Genomic DNA, 25365 nt, shown 5'->3' with positions numbered 1-25365 from the left:
ATATCAGTTTGTAGGTATGAACAAAGCAAAATGCAGAATGAGTGTGTGAAAAACACCCTGACTGCTTCCACAGAAATTAAGTCGATAAGCAGCAACCAGGTGCTTCTAATCAAATGCATTTCAATTATTTATCTCTACAAAAGCAGAGATTTTCACAGTTTGGATGTCTACAGCATTCAGGTGTAGGTTTAAATAATGCTAAAGAGGAAAATCAATGGCAACAATCTTAAAGAAGCTATTGTTGCTGGTCATCAACATGGAAAGGTTCTAAAGGCAATTATGAACCCATTTCCAAATGAGGAGTTTATCATTCCACGGTCATCAAAATTATTCAAAAGTGGTAAACATTCAAGACAATTGGCAGTTTTGGCAGAAGTGGACATTTCTGCAAGTTCAGTCCATGTTAATGGACTATTTAATGTTTGGAGAAACTGAAAAAAATAAAGAAATAAAGAAACAAAAGAGAAAAATAACATGTGTTTCATGTCAGACTTGACAAGACTTAGCTTATTAAATGTTAAAGTTTATAATAGTATAATTAGGAAAAGAATGGACAAGTACAACTTCGACAGGGTAAGAATAATGTGGCAGCACAGCTTAGGCCTGGTACACACACAGGGTTTTTTTTAATCTGATGAGATTTTTTTAAATCTGTTCGAGACCTTAAACATGAAGATAAAAATCAGACATTTAACAGTGTTGATCATACTGTGTGTGGCATGGTCAGATCATCTCATCACAGAACAACACACACATAACGATGATGTCCCACAACCGATCGACAATCTAGTCCTCTGAGGTGATCTAATAAAAATAAAGAAGAGACATAGCATCAACCGGAAAAAATTTAAGAAGAAGAGACATAGCAACAATTGGAAAACACAATACCCAGCATGGAAGAGGATATATAGAACCAGGGAATGATGGTGGCCTTGGGACTATTGTTAACAGGAAAAAGCCAGAACTGAAAAAAATAACAGACTGCATACAGCATGAACACGGACTGTATATCCTTCCTTGTTCCCCAGTCCGTTTGCTCTCTGATTGGCTACATTCCGGTCCAAGTCGCAATCCACAAGGTCACAATTCAGGAGTTGTCGGCTTTCCACACACATCAGGAGTTTTGGTCGTTAATATTGAACGTGTTTAACACTTCCGATTGTCGGCCACGACTTGCTTTGGAGCCGATTATCGGGACTTCGCTCTTAACACACCTCTGACAAAATGATAAATTTAAAGGAAAATCTTATAAGACCCAAGATAACTGGGCTTTTGCAGTCCTTGTTTGGCAAAATTGGGACAAAACCGCCCAATGATCTGTATTTGTGTAGCAGGCAAAAAATTATGACAAATGTGCATCTGAAAAAATCACAAGACTTCTGGAACAATGTCCTTTGGGCATATGAGACCAAAGTGAAGATGGTCGTAATGCACAGCATTATGTTTGGTGAAAAACAAACGCATAAGCACACACATCTCATACCAACTATCCAGCATGGTGGATTAAAATTTCCATTTTTTTTTTAAAACCAAATCCGATTTCTGATTTTAATTAATATTTTTTCCCTTTTCTGTCTTAATAAAAACTATATTACACTTAAAGCTATTGCATACAAAATGTGTTTGTTTTCATTATTTATTTATATGAATGAATGACAGTAAAAAAGTAAACTTTTCCACATAAACAGCTTCATAACTTGCACAGGGATATGCAACACAACTCCATCCATGATCTCTTTCCATCAGAAAGAAGAATAACTCCCCTGATGTAGGTCGTCTCTTAACAAAGGTTTGCTTGCTGAAGTTGTCTTCTGCTCCTCAAAGAGAGCAGCGTTTGTCACTGCAGCTATATGCACAACTAAATTACAGGCGTGAGTGACGGCTTACTTCACTGTATATCAGTTAGTGCTTTCAGACAAACACTGTTCTGGTGCAGAGGGAGAGCTGAACCCACTGCTAACTATGGACCCCCAAGAAGAATGTTTGCGGTGCATACAAAAGAGAGGGGAAAAAAGAAAATCATGATTTTCTTAAAAATAAATTTTCAGAAACTGAAAAGTCATTTTATCGATCACCCAGCCCTAGTATTAGAGTTAAATGTGAGGCCATCAGTCTGACAGCTAAAGCTAAGGTACAGTGAATCAGTAAAAGTCCACACATTGCTCAAATTAAATGGTGAGGTGTACCCGTAGCAAGCCTAAACAAAAAAGGAGCAACACTGTAAAGAACAGTGGGCCAAAAATCCTCCAAAACAATGCTAACAAAACAGTGCTAATGTCATGACTTTAATGTTAAATATTATTGTAGTTATTAGTATGAAAGGTGGTTATACAAGTTGTTGCAATGTCAGGTCTTTCCAAACACTGATTCTGCATTATGGCTTATTTTTTGTTAAATAAATAAAGACATTATGTAGTTTGTTGTATTGTTCATATAAGTTGACTTTTTCCCAATTTTACCCAAATAAGAAGTAAAACCTTACAACAGAAAGAAGGTGAACTCTTCTTTTCGTAAGCCAGGAATAAAGGTACTGTCACTAGTTTGATATGAAATAAAGCCATGTATGTGAGTTTAGTGTGCAGATATTTCTGGTGAAGTACATAGAGGCCTTGCTGACAGCCTGTCAAGACACCTGTCAGACTTAGAGGGGGATTATCATCTTCTTCTGTATGCTTTATTTCCACCAGCTTCAAAATATACCCCATTATGACAGCAATGTGTGTTAGAGTCAGAAAGGCAACACGACCACCAGAGATGGCAAAAGAAAAAATAACAGAGGAAGAAATACTCAGATATTAAAACAATAAAAATGCCCTGACATAAAATAGACCTCACTATGGTTTTCATTGGCTACTGCTGCCTTATTAAACATGGAAAGACAGGTGGACCTCTGTCCAAAAGACTAACCATTAAATGGACATTTCAACTGCTGTGGAATGGGCCAGTATCTGGTTTCAAGGCATGGCCCAGTTTTCAAAAAGTCAACATTTTAAAATCATTAAATATTTCAGTCATACCATCCTGCAGCATGACTTGTCCTTTATAACTCAGGCACAAACAGAGGAAAGGATTCCAGGTTGATTTGCTGGGAGCGGCTGAAGAATCTCCTCAACACCCCCACCCGTAGGAAAAAAAGAAAAAAAAAATAAATAAATAAATAAAAAAAAAAAATATATATATATATATATATATATATATATATATATATATATATATATATATATATATATATATATATATATATATATATATATATATATATATATATATATATGTATATATATATATATATATATATAATATTGGCTAAACACAGATGGCTTTGAAGGAGGAAGTTAATCCAACATGCAAGTGCTTGCAAAAGAGGAGGCAATACTCATTATTTTGCATCTACACAAGAACTTTTCCACTTTTTTTTTCCAAATCAGGGTATGGCTGCTGTCTTTAGCAAATGTTTTGAATGTTTTAAAAAAAACTAGCTAACAACTACTTAACACTACAAATATTACTTTAGAAAACAGAGAAGATCAGAGAGAGAAATTTTCTGTGAAATTAGTATGTTTACATCCAGACTATAATTAAATTTAGCTGGTATCACTTCTGTACTTTGCTTAAGTCTACCTCTGTTGTATTTATCTTGTTAAAATCAACATTTTTTAATGGCCTGCTGGTTCTCTGGTAAATCTGCTGACTGTTTGGATACAGAGCATGCAGAATGGCTGTGTCTGTGTTTATGGAGTATACAAGAGTCAACACACACTCTTTTTATCTGTATGTATGCATCAACAATTAGAATAATAGAATATAAGTTTCCGACTTTAAAACAAACTCAATTTGATGGTACACAGTCCTGGGGCAATCACTGGCCTGTAGCACCCAGGGGTTGCTTTACGGCAACAACAGAAAAAAAAACATGACTCAGAGAACAAATAAGATGCAAGACGGAAGCTGAATTAGCTTTCATTTGGGGGGTGCCAAAGCAAAAACCTGCCAAAGGTCAGTAGTAGCTCCCTGTAGACTAGAGTCCATGTGGCCAACATGTTCTTGATCGCTGGAAAATGCCCTAACTTTGAATTATTCTTGGCTGTTCCATTTGCTCAAATCTTGAAACTGACTGAAACTGGTTACTTCAGGGTTCCACATTAAGTCATAAAAAAGAGAATTTTTTGTGAACTTTTCATTAGGATCAAAATGAGCTGAAACAAAGCATGCCAGATAACTTTGTTAAGGTGTGTGTCTCTTTTCTTCTACTGGTCAGGGTCTCTGTTAGCTTCTGTTATATTGTTGGTAAATTAAAGCTCGTGGAGCAATAATAGTCGTAGTCGCTTCCTTACTCTTGCCAAGATTGCTGTTGCTAAGCAAGACGCCAATAACACCACACGGGCTGAGCTGATGGTTTTGCCTCGTTCACCATGATATTCTAACAGTTTTTAGGACAAAATGGGTAAATTGAGGCCATAGTGAAGTAAAACAGCTGGTTGCAGCTTGTTTATACTAAACACTCGTTACAACAACACAATAAAAACACCAAAATATGTACTTATAGGAGCAGAAACAATCCAGGATTAGTCGTGGACGGTCTTATTCTCAACTGCTTTCACTCATTCACACACAAAGAGGTTTTAGACCTGCAAGCATTTTTGTGCTTTCATCTGTTCGCAGAGTAGAAGCTCATTTAAAGCAACAGAAAGTTCGAGATACTGGAAAACTGAACTGACAGGTGTTCCTCTATTCAACTTACACCTTTCTTAGATAATGTATGAAGATCTGGGCCTTTATATGCTCAGATTCTTTTAAAGTGTCTACTGAGAAGCTAAACTTTGAAAACAGTGTTTCACATCTTCTTTGGACATTAGCCACTTCGTTCACCAAACGTATATGAACTTGTAAAAGTTACATGATTAAATACAAGCCATATGAAGATTGAAGATAAATGAGATTGCACTCATTGAGAAGTCTTGAAGAGGTCTTCATTTTACAAACGTGATATTGTGAAACCATATATGTGTGATATGTTTGCTTTATCACACCATCAGACTAACAGGAGTCCATGCATTGTACTGTCAGTATCTAGTGAAAAGCAAACTCTGTCCTCACAGTTTTATTGGTGAATTCTCTGGTATTAATGGAGGCTGCATTGCCTTCCTTCAATTGCTCTGTTTCTACTTGGCATCAAGAACAACTAGAGCAGTCGAAGCAGTTGTGGGCATTACATGGAAAGCACTGTGCAAACACACTGAGCCCGGAGATGGATACATGAATCTATCAATACTGTACATGTGCGCCTGATTACACAGTGTGCATGCAAAAGAAATATATGGTTCACTCTGTCTGAAACACACACACACACATTCCCACACAAAGAGGACTGTCTAAACCATTCTAAGCTCAACAGTAAACACAGCTTGTGCCACCTGTCTGCCAGCCTGCCAGCCATCTACACACTGCACACTTAACCTGTTACTAATGAGATGCGTGCGTGCGCACGCACACACACACACACACACACACACACACACACACACACACACACACAGAGTCATCTGACACCAAGACTGTGTTTCTGTGTGTTAATATGTGTAAACTCCATTCATCAAGGTAAGAAATTCAAATCTAAATATTGGTCTTGGGTGGTGTTCCTCTGCTCCTGCTTCTGTTTTTTCCTGTATTTGTCCAAATGTTCTTGAACTTAGCAAAAGAATGACACATAGCCGGATTGATTGAGGTAAACAGCAAAGACTCTTTTTACTTGTTTTATTTTTTTATCATCTCAGGACTGAAGGTTAAGTTCCAGCTCTTTTTTTCAGATGTCTTTGAGCAAGTTGCTAGCAATGTTACCAATGGTAAACAATTCACTTAAGTGTACAAGAAAAAGGTAAAGCCTGAGTTTCTGAGGCTAAAAGCATTATATTCAACTATGCGCAGTCCATTTACAATTTCACATCAGCAGAGAGGCTGGGAGGACAGAATTGGAAGTGCCTCCTGCAGTAAAATCCTAAACTTCAGAAAAACAAAACAAAAAAAAAAACAAAAAAAAAAAAAAACACCTATTGCTTGAGTCAGTGATTCAGTTAGCTTATTTATTCCTGTGGCAAACTCTGCATTAAACCTTTACACACATGCTAAAATCTGTCTTTTAAATGGAAGAAAAAGCTTACTCCAAACTTTCAGAGAGATATTCTGTCTTTTAATGTAAAAATAAGAAATGAGTACAAGATTAACTCAAATGCAACAAAACAGCAGAGATGAGGAATGAAAAGCTTGCCGAGTGATTGAATATAAATTCCATCCAATCAAGGGATGGATGGCAACTCTGTAGTGATGGCACTCTAATGCCTCATGTGGCTCTCTCTTCCACAGCCACTGCCTGGGCAGACCAGGCTTGAATTAGGCATGGTAAACAGAACACAATACTTAGATTTTACACATAATGTCCTGTAAAGGTCTTCTCCATTTAGAGAAATAGAAAAGAGCTTCCCCAGAGAGCCGGTGGAAAGGTCCTCTGTGAGGCACCTGATGAGGCTGAGACTTAACACCATACCTTTTCTACCTGGCAAATGTCAAACAGGAGATGAAAGGGAATGGGTGGGTTTGTGAGGGCTCTTTGGAGATGCTCAGAATACTTAAATCTTTGCTGCTTGTGGAATCACATTCGATAGACTGAGTGGAGTGCTTATTTTTGTGTATACTGTACTTTGAACCCCAATCTGCTGAATAACCTGCTTTTAAATTGACCTGATATATGTTTTTATAGTGAATTAATCAGTAAAATTAATGGAATTCCCAACCATAACACAATACCTAAAACATGGTTCTACAATCAGTGAAAGGTCGTAAGAATATCAACATGTGTCCCAATTAAATATGTTTCAGCAAAGAGAAGAGAAAAAGAAGTTAGCTAAACATGCTAACGAGAACACCCCTCTCATTTCAAATGGTGCTTGAACAGGCTGTTCATGTCATTCATGTTATACCGTTACCAATTACAGTCAAATACCTATAATCCCTCTGATGGCAATAATCAAGAGCCATCACTCATTAATATCTGGTACTATATAAGCACACGGGCAAAGTACTACTATGGAAAAAAATTAGTCAAGAACAACATTAGAGAAATAAAACTTTAGTGGGGAAAAAGAAGTTTTAGATTAACCTAATCCAGAGGCAACTTACATTTCTCTGAGCTCTGAGACATCAAGAATGAGCCATCACACGAAGGAAATGTGTATTATGGCCAGGCCAATCAGCATTTTGGATCTTTTTTTGGAAGAAATGGATGCTGTGTTATTCAGATCAAAATAAAAAAAAGACCACCATGTCCAAAAGCCAGGCTTTCTGACAGTTAGGGCCTGGACCAGTGCTCTTTGCAGCGTTTATTTACACATCTGATGTAACGTGAGATTTTAGGGCAACATGTGCTGCCTTCAAGACGCTACATTTACCAGCGAAGTCCACAATTATGCATTTCAAAAGCATGGCTCCAGGAAAGGCTGCAGGTACTTTGCCAGCCCACCTGTCAGCCAACAGAGAATATGTGGAGAATTTTAAAATGCTAAATGTGCTGAAAACCATGTACGGTTGCACATGAATAGCCAAAACAGCAGGACAACATAACTGAAATTCCTCATGGCTTGGTATGCTCAAAGCCAAAAGGCCTATTATGGTTTGAGAGAGGGAATGGTAACGTTAAAAAGTAGTTAAAGCATCATTGTACCAATTTTTGTGAAAGTGGAAGAACAATAATAAATTAAATGATGCTGGAAAAAAAATTCATGTACTTAATGGGTTCATTCAATTTGCAAAGAAATAAAAGTTTAAATTAAAAAAAAGAAAAAATTACATACTTTTTTCTGTACGTGTCTTTTCATACCGTCTTATCTTTTTCTTATTTTGGCAAATATAGGTGAATTCCATTCATGCAGTTTTGCAATAACATAAGTCTGTTAGAAAGTATGAATGAAGGCGTGTGGTGTGTGTGTATGCACATTTATAGCTGATCCTGTAATTCTAGCCGTATTTGAAAGCGTTAAACGACGTCTTTCCTGGCCTCTGAGTTCACATGTTAGTGTGTGTGTTTGTGTAAATGCTGTACCCTCTTCTCCAGCTGTGCCAGCTGCTCCTTGTAGAAGGCATCCAGTGCTTTCAGCTGGGAGTCTTTTTTCTGTAGCTGCTGGGCCTGCAAGAAAACAAACAGAGGCCAATCACTTAATTAAACTACTTTAAATTTCACTTAGAATTCAAAAGAGATTTTATTCAATTTATATATTTCCGTATTACCATTTGCATGTTCTTGTTGATATATGCATTTACAGAATCACCTCACACAGAAACATGAGACTTTAAGAAAAAGAATAGAATAGGATTTATTGTGATTTTATGGGCAGTTTCAATCTTTCTTTTTCCTCAAATCTGACATTTTGTCATGGGAGACAGCACAGAATTCTCCAGCCATCACTGTATTCAAGACAACACATGAGAGAATTGCTGTCAAAATAAGCTAAAATTGACCCTGTATCTTTGAATTTTTAAAAGCAAATTAGATTAGTTATCAGATAGTTTTTTTTTATAAAATGGATAAAACAAACAGAATTTTAAGCTTAGTGTAGATAACTGTTGCCAAATGTTGCCCCATGGGAGTCATAATTAACTTCCGTCTTGTTTTCATGTGGTGTTGTTCCTTTGACTTTTCATGAATATAACAGGGTTTTTTTTCTCCCAGCAAAGCCATTAATCTTTTGGTAAAATTGCTCATCTGGGAGAGTTCAACATGTACAAGTCTGCAGGAATTATCCATCTGGACTTACACACATATTTTTGCTGAACCTCTGGGTATTTTGGCAACATTAGAACAGCTCCTCCTTTGCAGCTTTGAATAAAACACAATTTATATACATCTATTTAATTAGACTGTTTAAAGGTTAATATCCAAAACCTTTTAACAAATTCAAATCTTTGCCTTATCTTGCTTTGGATAAAACTAATCCAGTTTGACAGCTGCATGAAACACAACCTTAGAAGTCCTCAGACAAACCTTGGTTTAAAATGGAGTCAACTCAGCTTAGCTTTAAATATTTATCTGAATTCTGACATTTTCACGTAGTTCTTGTGTCATTATTTCCATGAAGTCAAGCTGGAAACTCAAAACCAATGCCACTGGATTGGCACAACTTGATTCAACAAAAACCTGGTGAGTATGACATCTCAGTATCTCTAACAAAAATATATATACCTGCAGGTAGATGTTAAGGTCCCTCTAAATCCTATTTTTTCTGATTATCTCAAGGTTTGCATGACAGTAAGCCAAATGTTTATTGTGGTCTCAGTTTTTGGATTCAATTGTAGAAGAATGTGCTGGAACATTTATCAGAAAAAAGGAGACAGGAGGAAGTGACACAAATTTAAAACCATAATATAAAACCATCATCTCTTTTCTTCCCCCTACGTATCCATTTATAGCCATCCGTTGACTGTGCCCATGTCTGTGCCATCACAAAAAACACACCACGAACCCTCTCATACCCACAATGACACATGCAGGTGTGCAACAGCTTGAAAGCATAAACATGCCAATATACTTCATATTAAACAGGGACAAAAAGAAACATGGAGAAGGGAAAAAGAGAAATATAATATAATGCATGAAAACCTCTAAAATATGTCCATTTACTTTATTCAATTAATTTTCTTGCATTCTGTATCAAACTAAATTAACAGGAGGTTGCTGATTTTTACTATAAATTGTGACATTAAAAAAATTACTGTGCAGCTCTTGAAAAACATTGAAAAAACAGAACAAAAAAGTTTTAAAAACATGAATATGGAAGAATTAAGAGGAGCAGGTAACAAGGATGAAGGATAGGAGGTATATGGGGCACAAAAGCAGCAGAGAAGAAGTGGTGAAAACAGAAAAGCGTGGGAAGAATATGAATGCATAAAAAGAAATAAGAAGGAGGGAGGGGTTCAATTTGCCTTCAATTCAATCTAATCAGTCTTGAAATGGATTTTTACCCCCTGGATACCAACATTTAAAGATATTTAACTTTTGCAATTGTCACGAAATTCACTTCAACAAAAAAATTGTTAACAACGACTCTAATCAACATTTTAAAAAGTAGCTTCGGCCCTTTTTTCTTCGTCTTTTCTTTGTCAAGTGACCCCCAGCATGTTTAAGAGGACAACGAGAAGCAAAGTAAGTTAGAGAGCAGCAAATAAAATGAAAAGGCCAAAAGAGCAGGACTTTTAAAAAGTTGTAATAAAGCTTACCATCACTTCTATCTCATCTGCAGACTAAAAATGTCAGACAACAGAGTGGAGGAGAAAAAGTAGAGGGCATGGAGAGATAGATGTAGGATGAAGGAAAAAGGTTGAAGGAGAGAAAGGGAAACCAAAGCACATTACTCATTACTGTGTTCGGGTTATGCAAGTTAAACACAAATATACAACAATTAATGTGATCTGAAGTACTTCTCTGAGAAACGTGCATGCGGTCCATGAAAATGTGTCCCAGATTTACTAAACCAAGTCGTAATAAAGCAGAGGCAGAGTTAAGCTTAAAATTTTTAAATGATCACATCAGGACTGATCATTTAACCATGCTTCAACCGAATTATTTAAAAAAATAAACTCATGAAACAGGCCTTTTTTACTTTTGTCAGATTCAAGTTATTTCTGTGACCATTGTGAGTTTTTCTTTAATTAACCGAAGGGTACCAACACTTTTGTCCATGTCAGTATGTATAGGCAACACAGGATTCCAGTTGTGTGTATATATGCTAAGATCATGCAGAGTCTTGGTAAGTCACACGAGAGTAGGGTTACAATTAGGTCATTAAATAAATAAATAAATAAATAAATAAAAAGTCAATCTCCAAGTTTTATGAATCAATATTGGATCTATTTATTTAAATCGATTAAAATCGATTTGTTTTTTTAAACCAGCCCTAATCGAAATGAGAACATTTTTTTAAGGGTCTCGTTATTCTTGTTATTATAAGTTATCAAAACTTGTCAAAAAAAAAAAAAAAACATCAACCGTATGCAAAGGTTGTTAATATTCTCTTTTGTCAGATATTTGATGTAGTTTTGTTACAAATTTAGGCTGCAGGACAACGTGTACATGATCTGTTTGTGTCACTGACTGAAAGATTTCTAGTTTCTGGTCACAAAGTTGCTCTGATTTTACAATATTTCCTAGATTAGACATTAACTCTCAGAAACACTGTAGCTAAATATCTATATCGCTCTATTATATTCGTTCAAGCACAAATAAGATAAATTCCACTGAATCAACTCAAAACAATGTTATAAGACAGATATGTGCCTCATATATTCCAAAATCTTTGGAATATAAGGATAAAAACACTTCTCAATTTCTAAAAACGCTCATTTATTCATTCATTCATTCATTCTCTATACCACTTATTCCAGTTCAGGGTCATGGGGAAACTGGAGCCTATCCCAGCAATTAGCAGGGGAGAGGCATGGTACACCCTGGACAGGTTGCTAGCAGGACCAACACACAGAGACAAACAAGCGCTCACACTCACTCCTATGGAGAATTAAGAGTGACGAATTAACCTAACATGCATGTCTTTGGACTGTGGGAGGAAGCCGGAGTACCAGTAGTAACCGGAGTACCACGCATACACTGGGAGAACATGCTAACTCCACCACACCACCGTGCAGCCCCTCTTATTTCACTGTAAGGAAAAAAAATTCTCTCATTTCACTGTAAAGGGAAAAAAAAGTAACATATCAAACAACTTTCTACTTCTGTATAAATTGCAATAGAAGAAGTGATTTTAGTGAAATGACTGATCTTTGATTAAAGTACTCAAAGTATGCAAGGAATAAGCTATAATAGGTGTGCACATGTACCCTTAAAACAAAAATGGCCTGAATAAACACAGCATGTTGTTTTAAATAAAAACTACATGATTAAACAAAGATTGTGGCTTACACAATTATTAATGTTTTTAAAAGTGTGTTGACTAAAATAATGATGTAGTGTCTGCTTGCCTAATATTTACATCATACTGCTCTTGTATTTCATTTATGACTCTCCCATGAAACAGCACATTTAACCCGTTATGGTCCGACCCATGAAAACATGGTAAGAAAAGTCAATTTTTTTAAATATCAAGTCTTTATTTGGCCCTGTACCAAAATGTAACACAAAAATTTACTTTTTTGGGGGGGGGGTGTATCTATCATTTATTACCATGTGATATATTAAAAATATTATAATATGGTTTTCTGCTTCTGGGTATCTATTAGGGGACAGAAGACAAGTATCAGATTTTGAGCAAAGTTTGTACCATAAATTGAAGCAAAATGTCAGAAACTTTATGTGACAAATATGTTACCTCGGGTTAAAGTCCCACAGGCAGTCAAACTGATTGCACTGCAGCTATCCATCTTTAGTGACTAATAATAGTGATAATAATATACATAACACACATTTGCAGTATTTGTTCTACTGATTGGAAAATGTTGTGCATACTGTGGATTACTAGTCAGTCTCAGATTAACAATAAAACTGAAATTTTCCTCTTTTTTGCCATCAGATTAAAAGGTCACATTAAATACCTCCAGCTACCTTCACTTAACTTGTAAAGATCCTTCTGGAGAAGACTTAGTTTATAAAGCTTATGTGACAACAGATGGATGTATTTGTCACACTGGGAAAACTCAATTTGTAGAGAAATATAATAACAGGATGTCTGAGATTGACAAGCTGTCACTATTTGAAGCACCCTAACGTAGTAAATCTTGCACATCTGGCACTCCGAGCAAATTAATGCCAATCAATATTTATAAAGCTTTTAGTGTCGCAGGTCTGACAGAGAGCACGGTGGCACTGAATAGCAGCAGCAGTGCAGAGGAACTGAGGTGAAGAGTGCCTACACGCACATATGCACGCACATACAAAGGGTGGGAGATTCATCATAATTATCAGGGCTGTTGAACACCAAATCAAATCAGAGCCAAATCGCCTGTGTTTCATAAACAGACCTTAACTGAGGAGAGAAAGAGCAAGGGGGGGGCTCTGATGTGAGAGATGCTGCCACTGTTTGGTGAAAAGACGCAGCTGGTGGCGGTTAATGCCGATGAAAAGAGAAACTCAAACTGCTCGTGTGTTAATTTTATTTGTTAGACAAGTATCTGTTTGATGGGGAGTAAGCAGAAAAAGAATGGATTTAATTTAAAGAAAGAAAAATGCTTTCCTTCCTATCTTTGTCTCTCTGTACTGGTCCTGTTTTAATTTGCAGTCAGAGAAGAAAGTGCAAGTGAATTAGATGACTCCTCTGGTGTCCCTCCAGGGACCTGCTAGTCCATGGTAGATAACAGCCAGCCAGGCGTGACTTTACATGCAAGTACACCAAGGCATAAATGCAGAGGATTGCTGGGAATTACATGCTCATCTTTAGTCCGTCTTCCTGTTTCCATCTTCCTGTTTCGTTTATAGCCATCAATGTCAATTAGCTTCTCTGTATTTGGGTCTTCCTGCCTTTGAAACTCTTTAGAATGACAAAGTCCCAGATAAAAGATGACCAACATGAAATAATCATAGTAGTGATCATGATAAAAAAAAACAGTAGTCCAACATCGAAGAGTTCAAAGACTGTTTTGGTAAACACCCTAAAACCAAAGATAGCCAAGTACAAATTTAGGATGATCACCGCGCAGCATGAATGCTGTTACAACCTTCATCTGCTCATCATCCTGCAGGATGGAATAATGTCTTAGTCAACATGACACATTTCCTCATGAAAATGAGCAAAATATAATTTGTGGAATCCACAGAAAAAAAAATAAATTAAATCTCAGGAAGTTGTGGGTAAACTTTCCTCCAGCCAATACCATCACTGCACAGGAGAGGGATGCAGCATTGAAAGATGCAGCAGAGGAACTGCAGTTCCTGGTTAGCAGCATACTAGCAAACATATCAATTCACATAATAAACACTGCAGTCATTTTGAAGTCAACTGATAAAACCCGATTTCTCTTAGAATAGAAAGGTTTTTTTAACTGGCCCCTCAATCTGCACTGTTGCAGCGGACAGAGAGAACCCCTCTGATTTTTAGAAATAATAACTAATAAGCATATTAAATGAGCTTGAAACTGTGTGGCTCTTCATAGTTGCAGCCTTATACAATCCTGCATGTGTCAACAAAAAACAGTCTGAATATATCCAACATACTGTCATAGCCACGTTCAGTAGATGTGACTTGCAGTAAACTTAAAAAGTGACTAAAATGACTCTGTGTGAACCCCAGTCTTCAGCTCCTTTTGACCTCCCATCTTAGGTAAATCTAACTCTGCACTGGCACAGGAGAAATCCAAAATCAGAGTACAATATAAACCTGCATAAAGGTTCAAATAGGCTTTTTTTGATCACTATGAAACATCACCTTGCCAACTGGGTTGACCAATCAAACACTCTGCAGTAACATTCCTGTAATTCAACATGCTGAAGAAAATTGTTAATATACTGTATGTCCTCTGTTGGTTTGGTGGGTAATAATAATAATAATTGTATTATTATTATTATTTATTTTATTTTTTTTGCTTTGCAGCATTTTTCGCAAATCCTGTGCTTCTGAACTAAATCTTCATAAAATACTCAACAAGAGTGACATGCATACATTAATTATTTATTTTGTTATTAGTGAGCATCTCCTTAATGCTTTCAAAAATATATCAATCAACGCAAATGGAAAATGTCAGCATTTATTCTTTGAAGATTTATTGCTTTTCGAGCAATGAACACATTCAAATTTAATCATTGCATATAAAAATACAGATTTTCAGCACTGCATTGGCCTTTAAAGCACAGAGCTTGATTTTAAGATTATACTTGGGCTTAAAAAAAAAGTTAAACCAGCTACTAAATGTTTTTAATTCATATGAAGAAAATTAGTTTCCTAATCTAAGACAAAATTATGTTGTCACTTCAAAAACTACAAAGCCAAAATGTTCTCTCACGATAACGTCCCGCTTTATCATTTTAATTTTAAGCCTAAAATAAGCAATAAAACTGTGCAACTGTTCATTTTGAAATGTAAGTTTTAATTATTTTTTTTAATTCATTATGGTATTAGACTTATAATCAGCTTAGTTTTCTTAAACCAAGAACAAAAGAAAATCAATTTGATGAGATGTTCAGTCACAAAACCAAATAAGTAAATTAAACCCTGCAATCAGAATAACAAAAAGAAAAAAGAAAACACAATAAAGGCATTTCCTTTAATCCTCAACTAAACTGGAGCTTCTTTCATGCTTTGTTCAACTCATCATACACACAGTGCTGTTAAAACCCAGGGCACAAAATTTTTCCTGCTCACAAATATTCCAGGACAGGGCTACTCAATTCTGTCCCATGAGGGCCGGAGTCCTGCAGGTTTTCAATGTCTCCCTGCTCCAACACACCTGACTCAAATGAGTCATTGTGCAGAACTTGATAGGCTGTTGGATCTATTTCATTTGAGTCAAGTGTGTTGGAGCAGGGACACATTGAAAACCTGCAGGACTTCGGCCCTTGTAGCACCGAACTGAGTAGCCCTGTTCTAGGTGAATCAATAACAAAACGTCATACGTTTGAGAAGAGAAAAAAAAAAGGTGGTAGAAAAAATAATTTAGTCTAGTAGAAGATAAAATATGTAAGAAATTAAAGCAGGTGCAGAAAAGTAACTTCAGTTATTAACAAGGTGAATAATTGAATACGGCAGCTACTAGCCATGAGCTACACAGGAGATTAACTTACAAGCGTATTATCGTATATTCTTCCTTCTCCAGGCACCTCCTGCATATGAAACATTTCAGCGCACAGCTAGAGGTGTGAAGCATCTACTTTGGAGCTGCAGACGGAAAAATAAATGTGTCCAAGTGTGAAAAACAACAAGTAAAAGAGAGGAAAAGATGCGCTGAAAACGATGATGGAATACAGAAAACAAGTGTAATACGTGAGACATGTGGAAGGCAAAATAATGACTAAAGAAGTAACATTAAGTCATTATATGGAAGAAGACTAGTTAAAAAATCTGGAAATTAAACAAATTTACTCAACTGTCACTAAGAGTCATTATGTTCTTTCATTAGATGCAACAGTGACATGAGGCAAAACAGTCATGCAAACCAAACGGCTATTACTAAAACAAACGAATGATAAAGCTTACAGCACTTTATAACACCCCGACTAGTCGGCCAAAACTACTCATCATAAATGAAAAAAACAAAGAAGAAAGAAATAAGAAGAAATTAAATAAAAGAAGAATATATAGTACAACATGACATGGAAATTATTAGGATTCTTCTTCACAAAACTGTGTACTTGACTAAAATAAATCACAACTCAAAATCACCTTTATATAATTTTAAAGTCTCAAAAATGTGGCTATTCATTTAATTAATTAAATAAATGTTGGCCATGTCTGGTTTAGCTTTACTATATATAAATATATAATTAATATAAATTTATAAAGCATTTATATATTTTTTTAAATTTAAGGTTCATATATTTTTGTCATGTAACATGCTTGAGAATGTTTTATTTTGTAATAATATAAAGACTTTAGACAATGCAGTCAAGTTGAATGAATTGGCCCAACTACCTGTATGTCTAATACATCTTCAGCTTCAGGAAAAGCTCCTCGAAATACGTACAGTTCCTTTCAACCCATGGATCCATTTTTTTCTAAGGACAACTAAATAAATAAATGAAAAATCAGTGCATGTTAAAATGATTTTAGGAAGTCAGTGGGAAGTGTCACAGTGCAGCTTTGTAGTATTTTTTGTCCTCTGTAGCAGTTGGCAGAAGCCTTCAAAAAAATCTCCGTGCCAGCTGTGTGTTGGCATGGCCCGAGCAACCTGACTGAGGTGTTGTTATCTGCTGCAGTGAAAACACTACAACAGGATTATAATAAATGGGTTAACATACAATTTTGTGACACAGTTTCTGTGTCCAATCAATTGTCCAACATATCCTTAAAAATGTACATGCATGTCTGTTACAAGTGGGGTTTTTTTCCACGTTCCATCCATCCATACATTTTCTGCCGCTTATCCGGAGTCGGGTCGTGGGGGCAGCTGCCTAAGCAGGGAAACCCAGACTTCCCTCTCCCCGTCCACATTCACCAGCTCATCCGGACGGATCCCGAGGTGTTCCCAGGCCAGCCGAGAGATGTAGTCCGTCCAGCATGTCCTAGGTCTTCCCCGGGGCCTCTTTCCGGTGGGACGTGCCCAGAACACCTCACCAGGGAGGCGTCCAGGAGGCATGCTAACCATATGCCCGAGCCACCTCACCTGGCTCCTCTCGATGTGGAGGAGCAGCGGCCGACTCTGAGCCCCTCCCGGATCACCGAGCTTCTCACCCTATCTCACCCTTATCCCACAGCATTCTGTTAGTTAGGTTCTTAGGTGCCAATTATTGCACCTAGGGATGTGCTACACATATATATAAATATAAATATATACATATATATATATATATATAAATATAAATATATACATATATATACATACATATATATATATATACACACACACACACACACATATATATATATATATATATACACACATATATATACACATATATATATATATATATATATATATATATATATATATATATATATATATATATATATATATATATATATATATATATATATATATATACACACATATATATATATATATATATATATATATATATATATACATATATATATATATATATATATATATATATATATATACATATATATATATATATATATACATATATATATATATATATATATATATATATATATATATATACATATATATATATATATATATATATATATATATATATATATATACACACACATTCATACATATATATATACATATATATATACACACACACACAGGGTCTTATCGAGTCTACTTGCCCCATCAAAATTCTTACTTGCCCTGCCTAAGAGGTCTTCTTTCTGGCAGTGTCATGCAAACTTTTGCTCACGACTTATATCTTACTAAAATACATTTCCTGTTGACTGTACACTACACTACACAACACTTCTTCCTTCAGAAAACACTATTTTATATGTCATTACAGTGACATGCATTGAAAAACATTTTAACAAATAATACAATTCCCGAATAAGGGGCCAGAAAGAAGTATGTGTAAGTGTAATACGTTACACCCTCCGTGCCCTGTCTGAACATGTGAGCCACCTGTTTAATGCCCGACCGCAGTTAAATCTTGCACTGAAGGGCCTTCAATAGCCAAAAACATCAACTTGGCCAACATTTTAACAGATAGCTGGCTCCTCCAGGCAGACCTTATTCTTTTCATTGCACTGAAGCCACGCTTCGGGACCAAGACTCCACCACCATCAGGAGGTTGGAGAAAGTCTTTTTTCTTTAGAAGAGATATGTACTGCGCGAATGGCTGCTCCGTTTTAGCGACATGATAAGCAGTGGTAAGACATTTTTTTTATCTGGTTGTGGCTCTCCGCATACAGTTTTTTGACACAACGGTCCATCGGTCCGGGAACAAGTTCTGTCTTCTGTAGCTGTCGTTTCTGCTGAAAAAAGATCCGTTTCTGTCTGCTTTGGTTGGGAACTCTACAGACCGTGCAAAACATACCCGGCAGTTTTTCATCATATTCTACTCACGAATAAATGTCCTTCCACGAAGGCACGACAGTTCTCTTTCTTTTTTCTGCTTCGTATTTCCCTCTTGAGCTCTCTGCCATGTTCGGTAACCCCACGTGACTGAACCGTCTGAGGTTGGCACGTCAACAGAGACACCCAATCAAAATCAGCAGCATATAAATAAAAAAAAAAGCAGCTCACGGCAACTGGCCCCTCGTGTGACAGACATAGAAGACAAAATAGACAACAGAAAAAAAATCGAAGTGGGTACTTGCCCGCCGGGCATGCGTGCGAAGGTTTTACTTGCCCGGCAGCGATTTTTACTTTCCCCGGGCAATCGGGCAACCGTTAATGTCGGACCCTGATATATATACAATCATGAAATCTTAACTAAATTGATCCACTAAATACGATTGCACAGCAGAAACTGTGTCCATGACTATGAACGCCTTCAGACATCTGAGCATCATTTGCCAATTTTAGATCTGAACTTGTGTAGTTTTTGAAATTGGCTTCCTTTGATAAAGGAAATAATTATTTTGTTACAGAAAAAATGGTGTTTGCAATGATGATAGCATTAATAAACTGTATTTATAAGAGCAGAAATAAAAAAAAACAAACATCTAATTAAAAAACAGATGTTAAAAGTCCTCATTATTCAAATAAAGATAATGTAAAAAACTGTCTTCCAGGGTACATATCAGCTCTAAAACAGTCATACTATGCTGCAGTTTTTGGAGGTTAAGCTTTAGGGACAACAGATGGCGGTTGGTCGGGTTGTTAGTCAGTGTGTCCGCTGGGTAGATGCCACAGTAATAACAGCCATGGAGGGCCAACTCCCTGATCCAGTACAGAGGAAACACATGAAGAAGGCCTCAGTGCATCAATGTCAACGGTCCAATGGATCATCAACACACCACATGGGCATGAAACACTAGTGTTTTGGCATTCAAGTATGTCTGGGACTGACACGTATTAATATAAACTAATGAATCTCACTCTTCCCCTGTGGGCAGTTTTTGCGCTGTGTTGCCATCTGATAGCAGCAGCAGTCTGTTCTCTCGTTCCATCTTTCCCCCTTTCTCTATTTACTCCGCTGTGTTTATTTAACACATTGCTCCCGGCGAGCCATTAAATTAGCACTCAATAATAATCGGACTGATAATTACAGCCAGGCAGCGACACAAGTAGTAGGAGTGGAACAAAATGGGCCACTGGCCCTTCTCCTCCTCCTTTTTGCTCCTCCTCCTTTTCTCTTTAATCCGTAGGTTAACTCTTTTACCTGACAGCTCCCCCTTCATTTAAAAGTCTGGAATAGCTTAGACTGATACCATGAAACAAACATCTTATCTTGGGTCACCATTTTAATACAGTCATAAATTACACCCAGTTCTCAAATTTGTTTTGTTTTACATTCATTTTTTTTAAATACTTCAGCTGGAATATTTATCTAATCAATTCCAAATGAAAATTTGCTTCTTTTTTTTTTCTTTGTTATGTTTACCTCCTCCTCTGTGCCTTACTTTTCAGCTCTCCTCACCTCACTATCTGACACTGCAGTCGCGGTAAACGAGATGTTGTGCACAGTCGGCCTAATGGGTTTTACATGCAGAACCATGTCAGTTCCTGCAGATTACAATTACTGATACAACTACAGGCTTATCTGTATCTCAGCCTCCTCCAACCCCTCCTCCTCGTCCCCCTCTATCCAGTCCGTCACTCACCTCTTCCACAACATTTCCTTCAAAGCCACCCCTGCCATCTCCGCATTTCACCAACATTCCCCATCCTTCTTCAGTCTTTTCTGGCTCTTTCTTCTTAATCATCCTTTTAAATCTTTAGACCCCGAAGACTGGGATGCTACTGTCTAAATTTGAAACACTCTTTAACATCATGTAGTGTCATTAATGAGGGAGCTGATCCATTGCAAATTTATCTGAACCCTCATAGGCAACATGAACAGCCAACGCTAAGAATAAGAATCCTGAAGAAGTGTAAGTATGTTGACAAGTTTTGAAGGTTTGAACACAAATGAAGAATAAAAACATTACTTCTTTTACAACCATTTTCACTCCTGAAATGTATGCGCAACATGTATAAGTGTGTGTCTTTTAATAACTCCCTTTAAATTGCTGGAAGGACATAAAACCCTTGGAATTCAAGACTAAACCTGCATGACCTTTTTTTTTTACCATCTAAATGTCATAATAGCGTGTTATCATATGTCTGACTAAATAAGCAGTCAGAGGACTACATGATAAAACATCAAGCAATTCACCAACTCATATGTAATGCTATAATGAAGCATTTCCCATCTGCCTCAGTGTGTGTGTGTGTGTGTGTGTGTGTGTGTGTGTGTGTGTGTGTGTGTGTGTGTGTGTGTGTGTGTGTGTGTGTGCATAAACACAGCTGTTTGACTCACACCTATAGCCGGAGACTGAATGAGTTTCCTGAGAGTGTGTGAGAGAGACAACACTGTTGCTCAATCAGCTTAGAATCTCCAGCTGATTACATGGCTTTAGGTATAAACATGAGAAGCAGGTTGGTCCAATCAGAAACAACATCTGGCTCATTCCAAAGGGGCCGGCTGACAAAATAGAAACAGAAAAGAGGAATCCCATCCCTATCTTACTTTGATGTAGAATCACCGCCTCGGAAAACGAGAGGAAATCAAACGCGACATGACTATGACTGGTTGTAAATTAGTACAAAACACAGTGGTTCCAGTCCAGGCATTAAAAAGTGATTTACATCATTCCCTTTATAATTAACAATGAAACAGTCTCCATTTACACTTGATAATTAGAGAACATCATTTGGATTTATATTTCTGGCTACCTGGCAATATTTTCAGTAGTTACTACCCTTTAACTGTGCTTGGTCTTCACTGTTCACCGTCTCCACAGACCACAATTGATGTACATTTAATCTTTTTCTTGAGAAATATCTGCTTGTACTTAAATTTCTTCTTTGGCTATATTATATGCCATGTTTCTGGTTATTCAAACAGCCATAAACATCTTTTTTTTCTCTTTCATATCTTTCTATATATGCATATATATATATATATTTTATTTTATATTATCATCCAAATCATGCAAATTACAACTAAATCTGATACTGAGCTAGTTCCAAGCTACTATAGCTGGGCTTGTATCATCACTTACTATTTCTGTAACTGAAACTGCAGTGTCTGCCATGTTTATGGAATTCCTTCCAAAATCTCATAAGACTTTATCGGATTTAGAGGAGATGGGGGTACAGGAAGTTCATTTCAAGGGCACAATGAAGGAGCAGCTCCACTGAGTATGTTGTCTCATCTCTTTCTCTGGACTTCTTTAGCATACTGCAGCAATTGCAACTGTAATCACTACATTTTAGAATGACCTGGGCCATACAGGACAACGGTTCAGTAAATATCAGTTCTGGGATGTTTTATTTATTTATTATTTTTTTGCTTTAAGAAGCATCATTTCAGTTGTTCTAATCACTCAACCCATATATAAATATATACATATATATATATATATATATATATATATATATATATATATATATATATATATATATATATATATATATATATATATATATAGAATAGAAATACTTTATCATTATTATTTTATTTATTATTTCTTTATTATTATTATACTTTATTATTAATCCCTTCAGAGAGCCCTCTGGGAAATTTGGGATATATATATATATATACTTTTCTCATGCATAGACGCATGAGAATAGAAATGTTTTTAATCTGGATTTTAAAATGTCTACATTTGGTGAAAGTTTAATCTCCACTGGCAGTTTGTTCCACTTGTTTGCAGCATAACAGCTAAATGCTGCTTCTCCATGTTTAGTCTGGACTGTGGTTTGGACTAGTTGACCAGAGTCTTTGGATCTAAGAGCTCTGCTTGGTTTATATACTCTGAACATATCACAGATGTATTCTGGGCCTAAAGTGTTCTGGGATTTGTATATGATCAAAAGGGCTTTAAAATCTATTCAGTGACTGACTCAGTGTTGTTTTCGTCACCAAAGACAAATTTATTTCGTTGACGAACCTTTTTTTCATGTCGAAAAGGAAACGGTGACGACCTAAAAAAGGCTCTCTGATGACGAAAACATGACGAGACGTTTGTGAGATTTCGTTGAAGAGACGAAAATGTTCGAGGGCTGATTGTCCGACATTAAAGGCAAAATAAGTAGCATTAACACCTAGTGTTTCAAATCAGAACTGCAGTCGAAAGAGAAAAACACAGAGACCGTTCTTCCCCCCTCCCCTCCATCCCATCAGAGAGTTTTGCGTAGGTTGCCAGTTTGTGAGCGGACGGTTCTTTTATACAGTCTATGAAGGACGGAGAACATAGCACCAGCAAACATCATGATCAGGAGCGAAGATGATTCACACACACAGTAAGTTGCTATGCTTTGTAATGCTAGCGCTAATTTCATGCGCTAATTTACGTTAGCATAAAATAGAGTGTAAACAAACGCTACATTTATCAACAAATGTCACGCAGCAGCAGTTTTCCCTTAGTCTCACCTAAATTAATTTGATAGTAATTTTAGTTTATAAGGACAAACACAGTATTCACTTGGCCCAAACATCTTTACATTTGTTGTTGTAAACTAACAGGCCACCAATTTACTCCACTAATACATCCATACAGTCACACAAATTAATTTAATGAGTGCTGAGAAATAAATTAGACTAAAATCTTTGTAAATCAAGATAAACTTTTCGGTTAATTTAAGTAAAATTCCGGTGCTTACCTGTTGAGGAGAAACTTTGCCAGGTCAGACTTCTCCACCTTTCAAAAGATTCTCCAGTATTGATCCTCGTTTTATTCCGTTTTTGGTGGTTTGCTTTTTTAGCAGGATGCCGAGGCTTTTTAAGTTTTTCTAAAACTATTTCTGGTCCGCTTCTTTCACTAGCTTCCATACCTGCACGCTGCTGCTATTTTGCCGACATAAAATACCAAACGCTGCCTTGTTGTTGTTAGGCAACCGCGGGGAGTCACATATGATTGGTTAAGGAACCAGGAAGTTGGAAAGAGCAACACGGTGCACCCAAGTTATTCGGAACTCTTATTTTGATAGAGAAAAACTTATCAAAAACATTGTTGATGTAGGAGACAGATTGTTAATAGGGAAGCTTCCTTTTATCACTCGCAGTAAATGAGAAGATTTTAAATTATTTTTAAGAAAAAAAATCCCAATTATTCAGCCTTTAAAAATGCACGACATTTCTGCCTATTGTAAGCGCAATCTGTTAGTTAGCAATGCTGCTGCACCTTGGCCACACCCACCGCCAGACGTGCAGCGCACACAGACAAGTAGTTTATTCATTCATATGTTAACCTTTCCCGTTTTCCTCTTCTGACTGTGGTCGGAAGACACGGTGGAGATCCTTCTTCTCCAAGGCCGAAGTAGCATTCGCTTCGGGGTTAACTCCCTACGCTCCTCTCTACACTTGTTAACAGGGTGAAACACAAGAAAAGAAAGGCAGCAGTCGTGCTGAGAAACGCCTTGTTCATACTTTTTACACCACTTCTCCACTTTCTTCACTCCTGATGCGCGTTCACTCACGCTCACACGCGCACTGAGCTGGCTGAACCACACATAGACACATCCCATAACACATAGATGAATCATGATGGCAGCGTCGACAAAGGGGTTTGGTGGAAGCGACGAAACGATATATGGACATATTTTAACTATAATCCATCATAATTTCACTGGCAGACCAGGTCAAGTTGAGCATGTGTTCCTCATCCATTGCTCATATTTTGGGCATGTGTATGTTCAGGGTGGAGTATTGCACTTCAGAAAATTCTCAGAAATAAAGCCACAGTTACCAAAGTAAAGATGTTGTTGCTCTTTGCTTTTTAAAAGTAATTGATTACAGTATTTGCTGTTGGTTGGGAAACCATCTAAGTCTAAAATCATCCCTTTATATTTTGTGATTATTGATGAAAATAACCAAACAACAAGCTCACAATGTGTTGCTATATGTTGAACTTATAGATCTGCTATTTTCTTGTACGACATTTTTGTGTGATGAAGTAGGGCATCAATTCATTAACAAAGGTGAAATATAGAAATAAAAGATTTCTGCCCAACAGCAGTTTAGTTACAGCACGGCAGTATTGCATCCCTGTTGATGGGAAAGTCTCAGCTAAAGCCATCAGTCTGGTTCACAAACTGGTTATTATGCAAAAGCATTAACTTGTTTTATGAAGTGCAATACTTGTTATAACCTGTCAACCTTGACTCCACTTTTTAATACGTATTACTGACCTAAAATAATTTGTTAAAAACTAATACTTTTTTTATTTAACTAACACTAGACTAAAACCTTTTTGCGTTTTCGTTGACTACAACTGGACTAAAACTACCAAACTTAGACATGACTAAAACGTGACTAAAACTAAAAAGCATTTTCGTCATGACGACTAAAACTAAGACTAAAACTGAGATGCCTGCCAAAAACAACACTGGACTGACTGGAAGCCAGTGTAAAGATTTCAAAACTGGTGTGATGTGTTCAGATCTCTTAGCCCTGGTTGAAACTCTAGCAGCAGCGTTTTGTATGAGCTGCAGATGTTTAATGCTCTTTTTAGGAAGTCCTGTTAAAAGACCATTAAAGTAATCCAGCCTACTGGAGATGAATGCATGGATGAGTTTCTCCTGGTCTTTCTGGGAGACTAAACT

At 36.7% G+C, this 25365-nt stretch overlaps 1 protein-coding gene across 2 annotated transcripts in view; it reads right to left on the bottom strand.

Annotated features, from left to right (window-relative positions):
* Window positions 1-25365, bottom strand: part of chchd6a (coiled-coil-helix-coiled-coil-helix domain containing 6a) — a 122563-nt gene that overhangs the window by 84022 nt on the left and 13176 nt on the right. Inside the window, exons 5-6 of one of the 2 annotated variants that reach the window (XM_042003646.1) lie at window positions 10264-10287; window positions 8093-8176 (exon numbers count right to left, since the gene is read on the bottom strand). In XM_042003646.1, the coding sequence (XP_041859580.1) occupies window positions 8093-8176; window positions 10264-10287 (108 nt within the window). The remainder of the gene's footprint in view (window positions 1-8092; window positions 8177-10263; window positions 10288-25365) is intronic. The other variant, XM_042003647.1, reaches the window with a different exon arrangement.

Source organism: Melanotaenia boesemani, chromosome 13 (genome assembly GCF_017639745.1).
Source record: "Melanotaenia boesemani isolate fMelBoe1 chromosome 13, fMelBoe1.pri, whole genome shotgun sequence".
In the NCBI taxonomy this organism is placed as follows: Eukaryota; Metazoa; Chordata; class Actinopteri; order Atheriniformes; family Melanotaeniidae; genus Melanotaenia; species Melanotaenia boesemani.
The sequence above is the reverse complement of the archived record's forward strand: the minus strand, read 5'-3'. Positions and strand labels throughout refer to the sequence as shown.